The sequence below is a fragment of the Acinonyx jubatus genome, chromosome D1 (assembly GCF_027475565.1).
Source record: "Acinonyx jubatus isolate Ajub_Pintada_27869175 chromosome D1, VMU_Ajub_asm_v1.0, whole genome shotgun sequence".
In the NCBI taxonomy this organism is placed as follows: Eukaryota; Metazoa; Chordata; class Mammalia; order Carnivora; family Felidae; genus Acinonyx; species Acinonyx jubatus.
Window position 1 is genome coordinate 41,026,970 of NC_069390.1, and position 19,575 is coordinate 41,046,544.

At 53.2% G+C, this 19,575-nt stretch overlaps 1 protein-coding gene across 1 annotated transcript in view; it reads right to left on the reverse strand.

Moving 5' to 3' along the window:
* Window positions 1-6,173: 6,173 nt before the first annotated feature.
* The window catches only part of OTOG (otogelin), a 91,234-nt gene continuing 77,832 nt past the window's right edge, over window positions 6,174-19,575 (reverse strand). Inside the window, exons 45-56 of the mRNA XM_027073251.2 lie at window positions 18,995-19,099; window positions 18,720-18,827; window positions 18,223-18,324; window positions 15,077-15,175; window positions 13,806-13,846; window positions 12,748-12,823; window positions 12,473-12,651; window positions 11,606-11,710; window positions 11,314-11,433; window positions 10,149-10,194; window positions 7,708-7,787; window positions 6,174-7,623 (exon numbers count right to left, since the gene is read on the reverse strand). Of these exons, the coding sequence (XP_026929052.2) occupies window positions 7,423-7,623; window positions 7,708-7,787; window positions 10,149-10,194; window positions 11,314-11,433; window positions 11,606-11,710; window positions 12,473-12,651; window positions 12,748-12,823; window positions 13,806-13,846; window positions 15,077-15,175; window positions 18,223-18,324; window positions 18,720-18,827; window positions 18,995-19,099 (1,262 nt within the window). The 3' untranslated portion in view covers window positions 6,174-7,422. The remainder of the gene's footprint in view (window positions 7,624-7,707; window positions 7,788-10,148; window positions 10,195-11,313; window positions 11,434-11,605; window positions 11,711-12,472; window positions 12,652-12,747; window positions 12,824-13,805; window positions 13,847-15,076; window positions 15,176-18,222; window positions 18,325-18,719; window positions 18,828-18,994; window positions 19,100-19,575) is intronic.

Consider the following 19,575-nt stretch of genomic DNA (forward strand, 5'->3'; position numbering starts at 1 on the left):
TTGCCAAGGTCACAGAACTGGTGAGTGAAGCAACCAGAATTAGAACCCAGAAGGTTTGTCCAACCTATACACTGTGCTGTCTCCCTCTTGCTTGACAGCTTCCAGAAATTTCATATTATCTGGCCTATTGGTAGAACTGTTTCATGTTTTTTATTTTAGGTACATTTTCTAGTTTTAAATTTTCTTTGTTATATCATATGGCTTTTTAGAGTATTTTGAGAGTACTTATATCTTTTTATCTTGAAACTATAGCCCTCAACATTTCCCCCATATTATACACTATTTATGTTAAATTCATCTTAAGTTAAAGTTCTCACTGGAACTACTGAGACAGAAGAACAGACATTTTTGAGGGACTTCATATATACTTGGTAAAAGTAAAATAAAATTTTGATAAATTTTACTGAGACATTCCCATCAAGCAGTGCCTAAGAATGCCAGCTGCTCCAGGAAGTGCAGTTTTTAATTGGTGTCTTTGAAAGACCTGAAGTTTGTAAGATGTCTAACAGTAGAATTTGAGGCCCAGTGACATATGGGCAGAGGAGGTATTTTTGGGAGCAGTCCCTCCCCTGTACCTCTCAAATCCCTTACAGACCCCCTTTCTCGTCAGGCGGCCCCTCCTGCACATGCTGGGGGCAGGGCCTGGGCTGGGGGCACCTCTGCCAGGACCCTGCTGATCTATGTTCTCGCCTGACACTCAGCAGCTGTCGTGGAGGCGTGGGCTGCAGGCGCTGTTCCCCATGGGCCGTGTGCAGGCTGCAGGCCGGGGATCCTTTCCCGCCTAATCCGAGGGGCACTGACGGTGGGGAGGGAGACAGCTGGGTGTAACTGATCTGCAAAGGAATGGAGTGGTACAGGCCTCCCAGTGCTGGGCTGGGCCGTCTGCAGCCTGCCCGCTCCAGCTGCCTTGCTTTAACCCTTCCCTCTCTTACTTCTCTCTCCCCTTCATCCTGGGAATTTATGTCATCCAGCTCAGCTGAGTCCTCAGAACGTCCCTGGCTGTGTCTGCACACCTTGCAGAGGACCCAGGCTTGTGACAGCAATGTTGGGGAGGCTAGGGCAGGAGAAAGAGCCTCCAGTCTTAGAAGGAGACAGAACTCTTGGAAGGCCCAGTAGATGAGTCAGGCGGTGCAGGCTCTGAGATCAGAGCAAGGAGGCCCTAAGTGGGTTGGAAGTCAGAGGAAACTCCCTGGAGGATGCGACGGAAGGAGTACAGGGTTTGGAGTCTAGTGTTGGCTCTGCCATTGCTCACTTTGCAGGGAGACCTTGGGGAAGTCACTGCCTCTCTCTAGGGTCAGGTCCTGCCCCTGGAGATGTGGAGTTTGAAGAAGATGACCGTTAAGGTTCTGTCCGCAGTGGTAACAATAGCTTCATTCACTAAATGCCTACTGTAGGCCAGGGGCTTTATCTGTCAACATGCTCACGGTCACTTTGCCAGATTCTCCTTTCCATTTTAGTGATAAGGAAACTGAGTTTGGAGAGGATAAATCACGTAGCTGTGCAGAGACAGAGCTGGACCCCATCATCTAGGCTCTTCCCTCAGAGCACTCTGCTCCCTCAGCTCCAACGATCTGTAAGTGATGATTTTAGCTCAGGTAGAAAGGCAGAATGCACAGCTGGCTGGGCAGCAGAGGCAAAGGCTTAGTAGGGAGCCCCAGAGCCTCTGCAAGAAGGGTGGGCTGGGCTGGGTTGGGCAGTTTGCTCCAGCTTTTCTCCTACTCTGTGCATGGCTGGAGCTGGATCTCCCGGCTCATCTGGGCAGCTTCACACAGGGTGGCAGACTCCGCAGTTGTCCGGCCTGTTCCCATCCATGATCTCACTTGACACTCATGCCAACCCGAGCATGTAGAACCTGTTGCCCCTCCTCACAATGGAGGACTGAGCCTTGACATTTGCCAAAATCCTATAACTGGTAACTGGCCAAAGAGAGAGAAGAGACTAGAATATTCTTTCCACTGTGCTCTCTGGCTTCCCGGAGGAAGGGGTCTCGACACCCAGCAGTCCTTTTTGTGCTTTTCCCGGTGAGAAGGAAAGTCTGATTGTGGACTCTGGAGTGACATAAGCATGGGCTCAAGTCCCGAGTCCCCCACTCTCCAGCTGTGCAATTGCTAAACCTCTCTGAGCCATGGCTTCCTCATCTGTTGTGAATGAAATGTGGGTGAATAATGACGGAATGCTGCAGCTGGGCCTGCATCCATCTTCCCTGAGCAGAGCATAGGGTCGCACTGGCACATAACACCCCAGAAAAGGAGAACCTAGGGCCGTGGGGGACTAGTGGCCAAAGAGAAGGAACCCAGGGCTGGGGTTTTGCAGCTCAAAGCTGGTCAGAAGGATGGGCAGGAACTGCCCAGGGAGAGGGAGGCAAAGGGCCCAGGCAAAGGCGCAGAGACAGAAATGGATGTGATGTGGGACGAACAGGGACACAGTTTGGCTTTAGCCTGGCGGGGAGGACAGTGGCCCAGAGGAAGGTAGGTCTTCATGCCAAGTGTGGCGGCGGTTGGGGGGGGGGGGCGGTGTGCTGAGTAGCAAGCCTAGAGAATGGCTCAGCCCTGGAGAACGAGTTGTCCAAGCATGCAGGGGCTGGACCAGTTACCCACCATGTTGCCTACCTATCTCCTCCCCTTCCTCCCAACCCTGGGCAGCCAGGACCTCTGGGCAAAGGGCCGGCTGGGTGTGCAGTTCCAGCTTGAGAGAGACAGCTGTGCAGGCCTCCTGCCTGCTGCAAGGGATTAACTGGCACTGCCACAGTATGTTGGGGGGCACCTGGCTCCCCAGATCTGCCCACCCCTACATTCTTTAACTTCTTGCTGCCCAGGCTCCTCCCTTTCATGCTTAAACACACGTTCATACTCAGCTTTCAGTGCTCTGTGTTAGACGCTGGGGGTCCAGAATGAATAAAGATCGGGGCAGGGTCCACCCAGCCAGAGGTGCCTTTATCTGTCACTGTTCCTCCTCATGCCAGCCCAGGGCCCTCTGAGACCCTGAGCTCTTCCCCAGCAAAACCCTTCCCTCTCCATTGGCTCTTTCCAGAATACTTGGTCAAATCACTGCCTTCCTCAAACCACCAAACAAATAAACCTTCCCTTGACCTCATGCCCTATCTCTCTCTGTCCTACTCAACCACACTCCTCAGAGTTGACCCACTATCTACCTCCTCACTGAGAAGACATATCACAGAACCAGCCCCTCTTCTTCCTGGGCACACAGTCGGACTACATCTCCCAGCCTCCTTTGCAGTTAGTTGTGGCCACATACACAGGTTCTGGGCAGTGGGATGTGAGTGGAAGAGAGCAAGCCACTTGCGCTCCCGCTCCCCCAACCTGCAGTGCATGCTTCCTGCTCCTGGCACACCTCCCAGGGACTGGCTTGATGCAGAGGACCATGGCGCCTTTGCAAGGCTTGTGTTGAAGATGGTAGTCCCTCAAGATAGAGGAGCCAGGGTCCTGAATCATTTTGGAGGCAAGGTTCCAGCTACTCAGAAACACCTGTTTTTGTTTTTGTTTTTTATAGGAGGGAGAAATAAACTTGTATCATGTTTGAGCCACAGAAATGATCTGATTTGCTGTGCATTAAAAAAAAAAAATGAGGAACTGGGGCACCTGGGTGGCTCAGCGGTTAAGCACTGATTTCGGCTCAGGTCGTGATCTCGCCATTGGTGGGTTCGAGCCCTGCCTCGGGCTCTATGCTGACAGCTTAGAGCCTGGAGCCTGCTTCCGATTCTGTGTCTCCCTCTCTCTGCCCCTCCCTCAATCATGTGCAAGCGGTCTCTCTCTCTCTCTCTCTCAAAAATAAACATTAAAAAAAAATTTTTTTTTAATGAGGAATTTAGTCCCCCTTCTCCTCCGTCTCCCCATGTGGGACAACCCTGGGCAGCAGGGAAGGGGTGGGGGGACCTAAGAGCTCTGAAAAGAGGGTTGGAAGTGGGAAAAGCGCACCTTCATGGAGACAGATAAATTCAATGAATTTATACAAGTAGCATCTGACCTTCAAGTTGAAGTTGTTTCTGTTTGGCTCAGGCTGTGATTGCCATCTACCTACCCCAAATCACCAGGAGCTTGTGTGAGGTTCCAAAGCCTGTGTGGTCAGACAGAGCCCCCTGGGGGGAGGGGGGCGGGAGGGGGGCGGGAGGGGGATGTAAAGGGCAGGGCCACACTAGGGTGAATGTGCCCTGGGGCCCTAGGCTTGAGGGAGGAGGCTGAAGCTGGGCGAGTGCGGCCCCCGCCTCTGGGGGTGGTGAGGAAAGGGTTAAGGGGTCTGGGAGCAGGATTGGCTCTCCTCTCTGTGAGGCGGTAAAATCAGCATGTCGCCTCCAATTTGCTCTGGCCTGACCTTGAACGTGAATCATTCCATCACAATGTCCTTATTGATTTCCACAGGAAGAAGATTAAGCCCAGAAAATCAGGGCGGGAACTTGAGCCCGAGGCAGGGAAAATGGGATGGTTCTGGGGCTCAAAACCCCTCGTGTTTGCAAAGACGTCACAGGGGGCCCGTAGGCTGGGCAGCCACCCAGCTCAGCTACCAGCTCTCTGAGGGGCTGGGCCCTGGATTCCTGTTTCCTTACCTGTCTGCTGTGTGGCCTCTGGGCTTCCCTGAAGCTTTAAGTCATGCAAAGAGATTGGGGATAGGGGAGAAGCCATACATACCCCTTGAGCCTTGAATCTATTCTAATCACTTCGTCCTCCCTTACACAGTGACAGTCTTTGGGACCCTCAGGACCAAACAGGATGTTCTGGGACCAATGTTGCCATTGAACCAGCTGGCCCAAGCAGCGAGGAAGGGCCCTCCTCAGTCCTGAAAACCCTTCAAGGGAATGAGACTGATGTAGGTGTGTGTGTATGTGTGTGTGTCCCTGCACAGGTGCATAAAGGAGGTGGATCATCCTGTGGGACTTGACCCACAATTTCCTTTCTTCATTTACCATATCCTAGAGAGCCCACCATGCCAGTATATGAAACAGTTCTATTATGATTTTCAATGGCATGGCTGTAGCAGGTGATCTAATCATTCACATTGATAGGCATGTAAAGTTGTTACTTTTTTTTTTAACTTAAGACAATGCTGTAATAAATAATTGGGCACCCGCCTTGTATGAATTGCCTTTTTAGATGCTGTATTAGTTTTCTATGGCTGCTGTAACAAATTACCACAAACTTAATGGCTTAAAATAACACAAATTTATTCTCTTAGAGTTCCAGAGGTCAGATGTCTGAAATCAGTTTCACTGGGTTAAAATCAAGGTGTGGGCAGGCCTGTGTTCCTTCTGGAGCTCCGGGGGAGAATCCATTCCTTGCCTCTTCCAGCTTCTAGGGGCTGCCCACATTCTTTGGCCAGCGGCCCCTTCCTCCACCTTAAAATGTATCATTTCAACCTCAACATCTGTCATCTCATCTCCTCTCTCTGACCCCTCCCGCCTCTCTCTTCCAAGGACTCTTGGGATGACATTGGATAATCCAGGATGGCCTCCCTACCTCAAACATCTTACCGTAATCACATCTGCAGAGTCCCTTTTACTATGTAAAGTCATATATTCAGAGCTTTCTGGTATGAATATGTGGACATATTTGGAAGACCATCATTCAGCCTACCACAGCTGCCTAGAAATATGATGGCTTCATCAAAGGGTGTATGTATTTTTTATATAAATCACCATCTCCAAATCATTTCAGTGAACACTGATATCAGTGCTGCTGGTGGCTTTTTGAGGGCAATCCGGCAACACTGATCAAGGTTTAAATTCCTCACCATGTCCTGTCCTTTCTAAAGCACAGGGCATGGGATCATGCTGGCTGATAACGTGTGCTTCTTGTGAATCTTACACTAAAATGTCTGAATCTAAAAGAGTTGGTTTCCCAGGAGGCAGCTGGGGGATCAGGACTGGGATATTTGGCCAAAGGGCTGGAGTAGGAGGCTGGCTTCCAGGAGGAGCAGGCAGGAGGGATGCCTGGGTGGAAGTGAAGGTGAGGTAAAGAGGCAGAAAGATGTGATTCCAGTGGTGGGTGTGACCATCAGGAGTGAGGTCCCCAGGAGTACACAGTGGGGGCAGGGCAGGTGCTGAAGGGGGCACAGTCCTGGGCACAGGTGGGGGCAGGACAAGGTGGGGTGACCTTCAGGGCCATAAAATAGAGTCTTTTCTTCACAGCTGAAACTCCTTCAGATTCAAAGCAAACCTGACACCCTCAGAGATGCTCAGAGGCCTGATATCTTTCCGTGGTTTATTGGATCTAGAACCAGAATACAGATACAAGAACGAAGAGGCTGCAGGAACAGCTGGGGACCATCTTGGCACAGGCCTCTATCCCCAAACCTAGGGACACTAGGGCAGCCACATATCCCCAGACATACCAGAGCACTGCTGGGGCCTGAGCATCCTGGCCTGGACCCAGCAGCACACAGTGGCATGGGGAGGTGGCCTACAGAGTGGGGTGTGAAGGGGACCCTAGAGCTGGCTTTAAGAAGGACACTCTGGTTCAGAGACAAGGTTCTGGGAGATCAGCTGTATGTAGGGCTTGCATTTTCCACTGATAGACGCTCTCCTGCTAAACAGTCCCATGATGCAGAGAGCTAGGAATTGGCTGAGCCACAAAACTCACAGTCAGGCCCCTCCAGAGACCAACTCTACTATGTCCTTGGAGAGAAGTCACATTGCAAAGCCAGGCACTGCCCTTGCAGGCTGAAGTTACCATTAAATAACCAAGGATCCTGCCCCCACCTCTCAAGAGCCAGCTCACCTCCAGGAAGTCTGGCTGTGGGGGATACGTATACAGCAGGCATGGGTCTGTTCTCCTAAATCCTTTCCTGAACCACAGTGTCAACAACAGAATACGAGGGCATCCCTCTTGGGGCTATAGGGGACTTGAGGGTCACCAAGCCCCCTCCCCGGTCTCTAGGCCTGGCCTCACAACACTGCTGAGAGGACCCCGGCCTGGGAACCCCCCCTCTATGCTTCTGGGAAGTCCTCCTGGGCAGCTACTCACAGGCCTGTGTGTTGTAATTAAAGCCTCCCTTCCTTTTACTGTGTCTGTGGTTCTTCCCTGGTAGAAAGGGCCAAAAGAGAGAATGGGCCACCACATCCTGGCCCTGCACGTGGTCTTGGGTCTAGCTCTGGTCCTTCCTTCTCAGGAAAGTGTTCCCCCTCTCCACTTGTAGCCAGAGTCATGGATTCCCACATCCATGCAGGGGCTGGTGCCCCCAATCTAGGGCCCATTCCAAACCTCAGCCAAGGACAGAGCTGAGTTCCCTGACCCCTCGGGTGTGGCACTTTCCCTGTATGCAGGAGAGGGAGGCCAGAGAAGGAGCCGGTATGGGTGTGGCCCGTTCTAGTCACGTTCTGTGCCTCTGCCTGGCATTCCATGCTCAGCACATACCAGCTCTCTACTCCCCAGGAGCTTCCCCCTGCACACTGGGCCAGCCAGCCCCCAGGTCTCAGGACCACTGGCAGGCGCAGTCGGTGGGCTCCTGCACTGTGTAGGGCACCCAGGTGGCGTTGGTGGCACAGAAGAGCTGCACAGAGCGGCGCTGCAGGCCCACCTCCCGGCAGCACTTGCAGAAGCGGGCGTAGGTGTTGATGTTGTAGTTGTAGATGCTGGCGGATGGGCATCTCCCGTCGCAGGACACGAGGTTCACCTGGAGACAGGCAGGCCAGTGAGGCCCACGGTGTAGCCCCGCCCCCCCCCAACCTCCTCCCACCGCCACTCGGGCGACACTCACAGGGGTGTTGCTCCTGCATTCATTCTTTCGGATGGTCATACGGATGGTCACCTTCTTGCAGGAGCGCCCATCCTCTTTACCTGGGGGGACAGGCTGGGTGAGGCAGCTATGGCTGAGAAGTGCTGGCAGGGGGGCAGCAGGATGGGCCAGACTGGGGCAGTTAGTGTCATGCTAGAGGGTCTCTCTACTGGTGTTAGTGCCCATGCATTAGAGCCCCTCGCCAGCAAAGAGAAAGCCTTCTAACTCAGTGCCCTGGAAAGATGTGGAGATGGCTAGGGCAGGGGAGAAAAGGAACGATGTCCGGATGGCCTCAGGGGCTCTTGGCCAGGGAGGAGGAGGATCTGGAGACGAGGTGGGCTGCGTCCCCACCCCACCCCCAAAGCCTATCTCTAATCCTTGCCCGTGACCCTGGCCATGCCCCCCACCCCCGACTCCCCTTGTGCCTCTGGCTCAGCTTCAGCATTCTGACTCTGAGAGGGCTTCTGGGTAAAGAATCTGCAGTTTCCTGGATGTCTGGAAACTCCAGTCCCGAGCAGATGCTTGCACGCCTCAGGCTCACTGGGTTTCCTTTATCCATCAGACAGGGCCAGGGATTTGCCCACTTCACACAGTTGTCACAGAGGTGGAAAGTGATAAGCACGTTCCTCTGCCTGGACCACGCCTCCCACAGACAAGCGAGCTCAGGGCCGTTCCTGCCCTCACTGGCTCAAATAGCTCATCCTTGGGCCCTTCCTTCACCACTCCTGAAACTATAACACCCACCCTCCCTCCACCCTGTGCTCCCTCCCTGCCCCCTCCCTTGCCTTATTTCTATCTGGGGCACTGTCACCATCATGTCCCCAGTATGCTGGGGAAACGGAAGCTTTGGGCCTTCCTTTGAACGGCCCCTTCCACAACTTGTAGGTTCTTTTCTCATTCTCAATGAATACTCACTTTCACACCCTGATACAGGACTTGTAAGTTTGTGTTCTTTCTCTTATGAGGCCCCCCAAGTTGCATAAGTTTCAATCCCCATAAAACTGGATGCATCCATCATATATATTTGACTTATTATGCGGGGCTCTCCCACTACAACATCAGCTCCATAAAGCTTTATTTATGCTGTGTCTGCAGTGCCTAAAACAGGGCCTGGCATATTGATGCTCAATAAATATTTGTCTGATGCATGGGCTCCCTCTGTCACTAAGGGTGCCTGCCAGAAACAGGGTGGAATCCTTTCTTGTGGCCTCTTGGCCTCACCACAGTGGGTTTCCTATCATCCCAGTGGAGGACTCCTGGCCAGAGCTAAGTTCACTTTTTCCTCCTTCCCTGTTTCCAGGAGGCAAGAGGACCAAGGGCTGTCCTGGCCAGGGCCCTCGGGGTCCCAGACCAAGGCCAGCTGAGTGACAAGTGGGAGCAAAGTGGTAGTGGCATTCGGCATTGATGGGTCCAGGAGAGGGGGAACCGCTGAAGCATTCCCACGCAAGCCCAAGGGATGAGGCTCGCTACCCAGCATGCACTGTTGGCCGAGAAAGGCCTTTGCCAGAGGCAGGGAGCAGAGGCCCCGCCCTCCCCTCCCCCACCCCCAGAGCTGGGGCCACCTAGCAGAAGGAACGTTGTTGGGAATAGCAACGTGGCTGCATGCCTCAGTCCTGTGGGTTTCCGAGAGGAGTACCTGGGTGGCAGTGGACACTAACCCGTGGAGGAGAGGCGGGGCTAACGGGGACCACAGGAAACAGGGTCCCCGGGGAACCTGGGGAGAGGGACACGGGTCGTAGGTCACACGGAAGCACATGGAATATTCAGGGAACATGAGTTGCGGGTCGGAGATCAGCCAATGAGGCACTGAGCCCAGCTTCCTTGAAGTATGTGAGGTGGACACAAAAGGGTGTCAAATTCTACATCCCTCCAAAGGACAGTCTGAGGACACTAGGGAGAGGGGAGGCGTGTAGACAAAGGTCCTAAAGCTGACTAGAATGTGCACGCTTATGTGGCTCGGGCTGTAGGTTCCAGGGGCCAGGTGTGAGTCCAGGTCACTCGGACTGAGACAGCGACCCTGTGGGCCTGAATTCCCCCCCCAGGGGGAATCTCTGAGACAGGGCTCCTGACCACAAGGAGAATTCACCTGGGGGGCTTCCGTGCTGGGGGTCTTGGCAGGGGCAGGAGGAGGCAGAAAAGCTGATGAATCTCTGACCTCCTGGACTCAATAGCCCAATGTCCCCTGTCTCCATCAAGAAGTAAAGGCGTTTTGTTGGGACAGGGACAGGAGCATGGGCTCTGCCCACCCGCATATCTGTGCCAGTGCCGTGAGCCCCATGGTAGCGGTGTGATCCCTTCATCTAAACCCCCGAAGAACTAGCACTGGAGGTGCCAGGCCAGGAACCCGGCCCTCTGAGCCCTGACAGGATACCCTGTCCCCCGACCAGAGACCTCACCCCTGGGCCTCCACCGTGCTCACTCACATGTCCTGCAGCATCCTTCCAAGGAAGGTACCACTGAGCCCCCAACCTAGAGGGAGAGGAGGGGAGGTGAGTGGGAGAGCCCGTCCCAGGCCAGAAGCCAAGATCCCAGCAAAAGGCAGAAAAGGCACAAGAGCTTTGACTCAGCTTTTCCTCCCAAGATGCCCCAGGGCAGGTGTGCCAGGCCCTACCGTCCATCAGGCCCTGGCCAGAGGGAGAAGGCGCCCCTGGGCTGGCCATGGGAGAGCCACAGGGACTAACCTGACTGGCTGGGCCACTGGCATAAAAGCTGCCAGTGGCCCCAGTAAGACCGGAGGCTGGGTTAAGATGGTGAGATCCTCCCATCTTTCCAGTGGCGGCTTCCCTCCTGCCCCACCCTGTGCCCACATTAGTGCTTCCTGCACAGAGGGTCCGGGAGGGGAGCGATGCAGGGGCTGACCCATTTGGCTCAGTGGCCTGGGCTCCATCCCAGCCCTGGATAAGTCATCCTTTTCCTCTGGGCTCCGTTTTCCCACCCTTAAAATGGGTGCAGTTATCCCTTATAGCTCTCCTCCTCTATTATGAAATGGATAAAACAATGATGTGACAGTTCTTTGTAAATAAGTATTGTGTGTGTGAGCACATGCATGTGATTTTGTGAACATATACCTGTGTGGTTTTGTAATGCGAGTGTGTGTGACTGGGAGCATGTGTACTTGTTTTTAAGATCAGAAACCTTTCAATGTCCAGTATCAATCTCAGGAACATTCCTCATTTAACAATAACCAAACCCTCCAGAAATCTTTTTCCTTGAGGTATGTGCCCTTAGTGACAGCTGTCCCTGCCAGTGCTGTTTTGGCTAGTGGTAGTGCCATTAGAGCATCAGAGGACTGAACTGTGCACCTGCATGGCGTGTATGTGACGTCTCAGAACATGTGAGGATGTATGTTTGCATACATCCGTGTGCAGCTGTGTGTGTGATGTATGAGGATGTGGGGTGTGACGCGGTCAGAGCAGGAACACGGAGAGATGTGGAGCTGGGGTGGCAGGGCAGGTACGGCCTCCAGGGAACCCCTCTTCCCTCACTTCCGCACACAGGAGCCCCCCACCCTGCAACACCCCCCGCCAGTAAGACAGGCGATACCCCTGGCTTCAGGCCATGCTGTGAGGGGAGAAGTCTGGCACTGACCTTGGCACACTCGGTCTCGTTGAGTGGCGGGCAGCTGATGGGTGAGCGGACAAGCACAGCGCCCAGGGGCGTGTTGCCACAGTGATGGCGGGTACAGTTTGCGATCCAGGACGCCCCAGGCTGGAGGGCACAGAGGTGGACAATGGGGACTGGGTGGCTAGATGGTCTGAGTGAACAGACACGGCACAGCTCTTGGGCACAGGTGCTGCCCAGGACCCTGTCTGTGCCTAGCCCTGAGCCCTGGTTGCCTCCTGGGATGCCCTCCCAGGTGGGTGGTTAAGGGGCTGCATACCAAGAACAGGGAGGTGGTGCCGTTGGGGAAAGTGAAGAGGCAGGACACGTTCCTACAGGAGCCACAGCAGGCGGCTAGGTCCCGTGGATGCTCGTACTCCTGATTCTGCAGGACAGGGCGGGACCAGAGGGACCTCAGCCATGTGCCCACCTCCACCCTCCTGCTTTCCTACTGTCTGATGGTCTCTGAGCCCCAAGCCCAGAGAAGCCCCCCTGTAGATGCTCAGAAAGGGAGCTCGCTCCCAGCCTCTTATTTCAGACAGGAAGGTCATCCCTTAAGCCTCCTTTACAGCAATTCCTAGACCCATTCCCAGTTGACGAAGAGCATTTCCACCCCTTTCAAAGACAGCACTGCTGGTGATTAAGGGTGCTGGTTTTGTTTCCACGCAGACCTCAGTCTGAGTCCCGGTCCCTGTGGGAATTTGTACAAATGACCAGACCTCCCTAAACCTCATCTTTCTCATCTGACAAATGGGAATAATGCCAGCCCCTTTTAGCTTTTACTAGAAGCCAGTCGCTATCTTAGATACTGGGTGTGCAGAAGTGCAACAAAGGGTAACAACACAAACACACAAACCAAAGCAATAGGGAATGTACCAGTCGTAAGTAGGTGCTTCATCAATACGTCTTCTGTCAAATACTTGCCCTTACCAGACCTTCACTCCTGCCGTTCGTTCCCCTCCTGGCCTCTCCCAACCCCGCCCGTTCTCGGCACTTTCTACAGAGGTCTCTGAAGGGTTCCCTGCCTGCACCATGTCTCCTCTTCAGACTTGTCTAGAAACCTTGAGACTCCTCTGATTCCTGGAGCACCAGGGATCACCCAGGGCAGCCGCTGCCCCTGCCCACCCCCATCCTGCCCCGCACCTACCGCCTCACAGTGCACGTCACACAGCACAGAGGTGGTGTTGATTTGGTAGAAGCTGGTAAGAGGGTCGAGCACGTCAGTGCAGCGGGAGGTGTGGCACACGCCATCGGCCGAGAGTTCCACCACGGTCTGGCCCGGCAGCATCACCCCCAGCTCACGGCTCAGGCACACGGGGGCCTTCACTGGTTGGGCGTGCAGGATGGCAACAGTCACCGGAACCCAGCACGCACATCAGGCCCAGCCTGGCTCTACCCCACGGGCTTCCCTTCCCCACTCACCGCACTCGTATTTGGCGCATCCACACACGTTCTCCATGCTGTGCAGGAACTCCTCGTCCAGCTGGGACTTCTCCCACTGGGTGGGGCAGAGGCAGTCAGCACCCCACGCTGGGGAAGCCCAGCCCTGCCCTTGGGAGCAGTCTGCCACCGGGGCCCTTGTCTCTATCAGCTGCCTCCTCGCGGTGGGTGGGGAGGGGCTGGCAAGCTCCGGCAAGCTCAGTCACTCCCCAGCCAAGGGAGAAATTCCCAGTATGGCTTCCCCACTGAGGATCACTCCCCGACGTCTTCTTCAGGGACTTAGGCCTCTCCTTTCATCCCAAGAACCCACGGGCCGCATCAGGGAGGGACCATTGCATGGCTTCCAGCCAAGAACCCAGCTTGGCTCATACTATCTCCCTTCCTCCTTCACCAGTTGAAGGGAGGAGGGAGGAGTGGGGGAGAAAATGAGAGGAAATGTGTGCTGGGGGGTAGGGGGTGAGGAGAATATATAAAATCTAGAAAATTGTGAAAAAACTTTAAACATAACTTCACATTTCTTACAGTATTTTCCCTTCCCTCAGTGGCTGTGCGGTCTGGTGGTTAAGGGCATGGCCTCTGGAGTCAGATTTCCTGGGTTCTAATCCTGACTGTGATTTACTAGCTTCACGATCTGAACCTTAGCTTCCTTGTCTGTATCACTGAGCTCATCGTGGAATCAACCTTGTTGGTATGACACTATATACACAAGGCCCAGGAACGTTCCTGACATATAGTTAGCTCTCAATAAGCATGAGCTGCCGTAAAAAGTATCATCACCTTCATCATCTTCATCCTCACCATCCCCACCATCCCCACCATCATCATTGTACTTGCTCATCACGATGCTGAAGCATCCTCACGCCCACTCTATAAATGAGGACACTGGGCTCAGAGGGCAGAGCTTAGGACAAGAATGCCAACTTGTGATCCACGGCTCTTTGCACTACATTAAAGGAATAGGGTCTCCAGGGGATGGGAAAGAGTGGAAAGGAAAGGGGGAGGCAGGTCATAGACGGCGGGGAGGAGCAGGGTCTCCATACCAGGTGGCACCGGGGCACCGGGATTGTGTCGCAGTCACACTCTGAAAAACAGGAGGGGCCAGGACCTGTCTCACTGGAGACGTCCAGGTGGAAGTCTTCCCGGGCCTCCACGCCGCTCACTCTGGCACAGCCCCTCCTCTGGCACAGACTCAAGCCCAATTGGGATAGGGACTGGGGTGGGGGGGGGGGGGAAGAAGCCAAAATCTCAGCTTCCCTCCAGCCTGGCCCAGCATGGGGGCTGCGGCTTTCCTGGTAGGGCAGGTGGGGCAGTGATGGGTCCTAAGCTCCACCAGAGGCGGGTGAGGAGAAACAGGCCGACAGACCAATCACAGGTGTCCTTTGTCATCTGGGCTTCATCCCGCCCCATCCTCCTGAAAACCCTTTCTAGAGCAGATGTGGAGCCTCTCCAGGAGGGAACGCATCAAGGGCAGAACTTCTGACCAGGGGCACGTCCCGTTGGAAGACTGCTGTGGCCCCACTAGCAAACTTAACAGACACCACGTCAGCTCGAGCTTCAAGGTAAGGAGAGCTCACAGTGCCTGTGAAACGCTCTCCCGGGTCACTCAGTCATGTTTACTATATGTTGAGGCTTTTCTGTGCTCTGGGGACAACACAATGAGTAAAATAGACTAAAATCTCTACCCTCGTGAAGCTTACATTGCAGGCCTGGAAAAAGACAGTGAAATAAATGCAAAATAATTTCTCAACTCTTTTTAAATAACATTTTATATAAAGCTCACTGGTATTCACTATTGATCATTGATGCTCCCAAAGGAGTTTGAGGTAATTTTTGTTTGTTTGTTTGTTTATTTATTTGGGGGGGGAGGGGCGGAGAGAGAAAGCGGATCTCGAGCAGGCTCTGCAACAGCACAGAGCCCGACATGGGCCTCGAACTCACAAACCGTGAGATCACGACCTGAGCCGAAATCAAGAGTCAGACACTTAACCAACTGAGCCACCCAGGTGCCACTGAGGTAAATTTTAACAAAAATCATGCTTACTAACAGACAGCTGCAATAAAGACTTGCTTTAGAAGGAAAAACCTTTTGGGAACAAGGAACTTGATTTTTCCCTTCTTTTGTCCTGGGGAGAAAAAGGTGTAGGAATGCTAAGCACCCAGAGATCAGATGCAGGGCGAGGAAGGTGATTTTGGCAGCTTCCATCTGGGGATTCTGGAGGGACAGTGGTGGGTCATTCCTCCCCTCCCTTACTCTTCACGGGGGCCCTGGATCCCTGCCTTTGGGGAAGGGCATCCCTGGCCAGGGACTTACCACAGGACTTGTAGGGGCAGCAGCGGTCTGGGCTCCACACCTCCACCAGAGCAGTGCCCATGCCACACTGTACTTGGGGACAGCGGAAGCTCTCACACACTGCGAGGGAGGGGAGGCAGGGGACACATCAGCTGCAGATACCTGGAGCAGAAATCCCCAGAATGCAACATTGGCTAAGGAGAGGGCTCCTCCTTGGGTTCCCCCCAGTGTCCTCAGACACCCTCCAGGGCTAGAGTCCTGGGAAGAAGTCTGGGCTCCCGGAGTCTCTCCATAGAACTCCTAGTGGAAGACATAGTTCCACTCTGATGAGGCATTAGCGATATGACAATGTCAGAACCTTAAAGTCACTCAGCTGGGCCTTCCCTCCCCTGAATTCTGTGTCACCCTGCAAGTAGTCAGGTTAGGATTATCAAAAAAATTATGAGGTGGAGGAAGAGAAGGACTTTTGTGTAGTGTCAAAGTAATGGGTTACTTTCTGGCTGAAAGAGGAAAACTGTAAATGTAAGCTGGAGGCATCTGGCAGTCCCCACCGTAATCCAGGACCAACATTAGCCTGAGTCGCGGTGTCTCAACCAGCTAGTCTGTATCTCGTGATGTGATGTACGTTGAAGTTCGTGTTCTGTCAGGCCCCACACACAACTTGAATCCACCGGGTCTTAGATCTAACTTCTAGTTTATAGGAAGCACAGAGGATGGGGAGGAGCAAGGAAAACAGTTCCCGGAGGAAGCAAGTGGATAAATCTAGAAGGTAGGACTTTCTGCAGGACCACAACCCAAACTCTACAATTCCATGTCACGCAGGAAAAGATGCTTATGCTAGATTAAATGATATTTAAGAGACCACAGGTCCTGGGTTGGACAAACCAGGAAAATCATAGATGGGGTATGACAGAACTTGAAATTTTTATTAACATTAACTGAAAACAGCTGGTTAAAAAAGAGCACGTGCACATTGTTGGCGACATGGATACAGCTAGACGGTATGATGCTCAGTGAAATAAGTCACACTGAGAAAGACAGATACCATATGATTTCACTTATGTGTGGAGTCTGAAAAACAGAACAAATGAACAAGAAAACAAACAAAAAAGCCAGACTCTTAACTGCAGAGAACAAACCGGTGGTTACCAGAGGGAAGGCGGGTGAGGAGCTGAGTGAAATAGGTGATGGGGATTAAGATACAAACTTGCAGTTATAAAATAAATAAGTCACGGAGATGAAAAGTACAGCGTAGGGAATATGGTCAGTAATATTGTAATGACATTGCATGGTGACAGTCGGTGACTACATTCATCATGGTGAAGACAGAGTAACGTCTTCTTGAAACAATATGTTGTACATCTGAAACTAATATAATATTGTACATTGATTATACTTTATTTTTTTTAACGTTTATTTATTTTTGAGACAGAGACAGCATGAACAGGGGAGGGTCAGAGAGAGGGAGACACAGAATCTGAAAAGGCTCCAGGCTCTGAGCTGTCAGCACAGAGCCCAACATGGGGCTTGAACTCACAGACCGCGAGATCATGACCTGAGCCGAAGTCGGCCGCTTAACTGACTGAGCCACCCAGGCGCCCCTGATTATACTTTAATAAAAACAATAAAACATAAATAAAAAAGAGCATATACATGCTTATTTTGGTTAAAACACACACACATATAAAGGCATAGAGACTATTTGGAAGGATATATACTCAAGTGCTGACAGTGGAAGCAGGAAGAAAGTATTTTCACTTTCTTATCTTTACTTGGATTCTGTACTTTCTATAAGGCATATATAGTGCCTCTATAATAAAAGTACAAAGAAGATTGGGAGAAGGTAATAATATCAATAGCCTCCTTATACTAAGCACCTCTGTATCCCAAAGACCATCAAGTATTTCATATATTATCTCCAGGCTTCACAACTGCCCCTCAGAGGACATACTATTAGCACCTCATTTTACAAATGAGGAACCTTGGCTCAGAGAGTTCGTGACTCGCCCTAGGCCACACAGCCAGAAAATGGCAGGACTGGGGTGCAAAACCATGACTCACTGACCCTGCTTGTACTCACTGCACACGACCAGGCTTTCTCCTGAGAAGCGTGGAGAGACACGTGAACAAGAGAGGGGGGTGAAGTGGAGAGAAGAAGAGACACGCAGAAAAAGGAGAGAGAAGACGAGAGGAAGGACATTGAGATCATCATCAGATCATCTTTGTAAGCTGGCCCCACTTTTGGGACCAGTGGCCTCTGAGACCCCGGGTGGAGCCGATTGGTCTGGTGTGGACAGCACATCTGGGGAACGCTCCATGGGAAACCTACACTGTTTCAGACTTGGTTCCTGACACTTGAAGCAGTCGGCGTTGCCCCTGGAGTATCCCCACTCTGTGCCCGTGAGGTTCGCTCACGTTTTTCCCACAGTCAATGTGCAGTTTTTGCAAATGGGGTCATCTTTACATTTAACCAGTCTGTTAATTCTTATCCATCAGGTGTTCTTCAGGTCTCAAATGCTGGCCGTACTATGTCTACCAGGTACTATTAAGGTACTAGGTACATAGTACACCCTGTATTAAGGTACTATGTCCTGTAAAATTATCAGAAAGGGCCCACGCTTATTTGCGATTGCAAAACCAAAGAGCTTCAGAGGCTTCAAGATGCAGGGTCGTCAGGGATGCAGCCTCCATGTGCAGATACCAGGGTAATACAGTGACAACAGAGATTGTGAAGCAGGGGCCTGGGGTCAGAGAATGAAGACTGTAAATCAATGCTAGGAGGATTGGGGTGGCCTCAACCCAGGCCTGTCCCTGGCCCTGGGCTGGGTGGCCATGGAGGGGACAGGGAACCTCTTCATGAAGCCTCAGAGCCACCCATGTCACAGCCTGGACCCCACACCATCCGGCTCCCCTGGCCTGGCCCGGCTTCCTCGGGTGGGGTCTCATCATGGCTTTGGCTACTTCATGCTTCGGTGCTTACTACCTGGGGGCTCCCTGTTGCTCCCTGTTGAACTCCCACGGTCCTGAGGTGAGGGCATGGTGAAGGGGCCTGGTGGCACATAAGAGTCTCATGCTCTACCCACTGAGCTAGCCGGACAGTTTCTGGTGGCACATAAATGTCCCTGGAGCCCCTTACGGTTAGGTCCCCATGTCCAGCTGGGACTCACCACACTGGTACACAGGGCAGCAGAGCTCTGTGGTGTTCCTGTCCACGGTGAGCGCCTCTCCTTCCTGACACTCGGGGATGGGATCTGGACAGTCACCACAGGCTGAGGGGGGAGAGGGGCCACGGCTGTCACAGGTGGTCCCCCCCCCCCCCGGGTATGTGGGGGGGAGGACCTAAAATCCAGCTGTGACAGACAGGAGTTGGACTAAAGTAGTGTGTTGTGGCTTCATGGGGCCTGTCCTGGAGCAAGAATCTAGATCTTTCCTGTCAACCTAAAGTCTTACACTGAACAAGCACCAACTTCCTCATGCTCAGTAATATACAGGATGAAGCTGGGGTTGGTTCTCTTCCTCCTTCACTTCGCTCTGAACAGGAATCTCACCCTTCTGTGCCCAGTCCACCAGGAGACCCTCTCCCTTTCCTCCCTGCTGCCCAAGGAAACCAGTGACGAAGGGGTGGCTGGGATCCAGCCGTGCACCCGATGGCATGTCCACCCACCGCAGAAGTAGGAGGTACAGCACGAATCCCCCAGGTGGCCCGCGATCAGAATCTGGTCCTGGCGGCAGCTGGGGACCAGCTCTGCCTCACACAGGTCTGGGTCACACTCTGGGGAAAAGACAGAATTAAGTGCAAGGAGCAGACCCTGTCTGGCCACGCCTGGGCCCCCACCCTGGCTCTGCCCTGATCTCCAGCCAGAACCCAGTCCCCAGAGCTCCCCTAACCCAGCGGCTGGGCTCCCTTCCCCCTGCCCTCCCCACCTCAGGGTCTCTCACCACAGCTGTAGCTGGGGCAGCAGGAGTCCTCCTGGAAGTGGGTGAGGAGTCGGTGGCCTGGGTGGCAGGTAGGGGCGAGGCCCTCGCACAGGGTCTGGTTACACACTGGCCGGGGGGCCACGGGGCCTGTCACCAGGAGGCTGGGACTCCCCAGCCTCCAGCACTGCCCAGCACCTAGACAACTTGTCCCCATTTCTCCCTCCAGCCCCCCAAGACCCATGTTCCTGGAAGGGGCCTCTGAGGGTCACATAGAAGGTCCAGGGCTGGACAGAAGAGCATTAATAGGTAATATTCATTGAGATGGGTCATGTGCCAGCTGCTGTCCTAGATCAGTATAAACTTCTAGATTCTCACAACCCAGAAGGTGGGTACCTATGATCAGCCTCCTGCTACAGTAGAATTGACTAAAACACAGAGGATGTTAAATGATCTGCCGAGGTCACGAGGCTGCAGTGGTGGAGGAAGAGTTCTTCAGGCTGCCTGGCTCCATAGCCTGTGCCTTTAAGCCCTACCCCACGTTGATTCTTGAGGGTGGCTCCTGCCCCCCCCCCCCCCCGCCCCACCTCAAGACACTTTCCTCT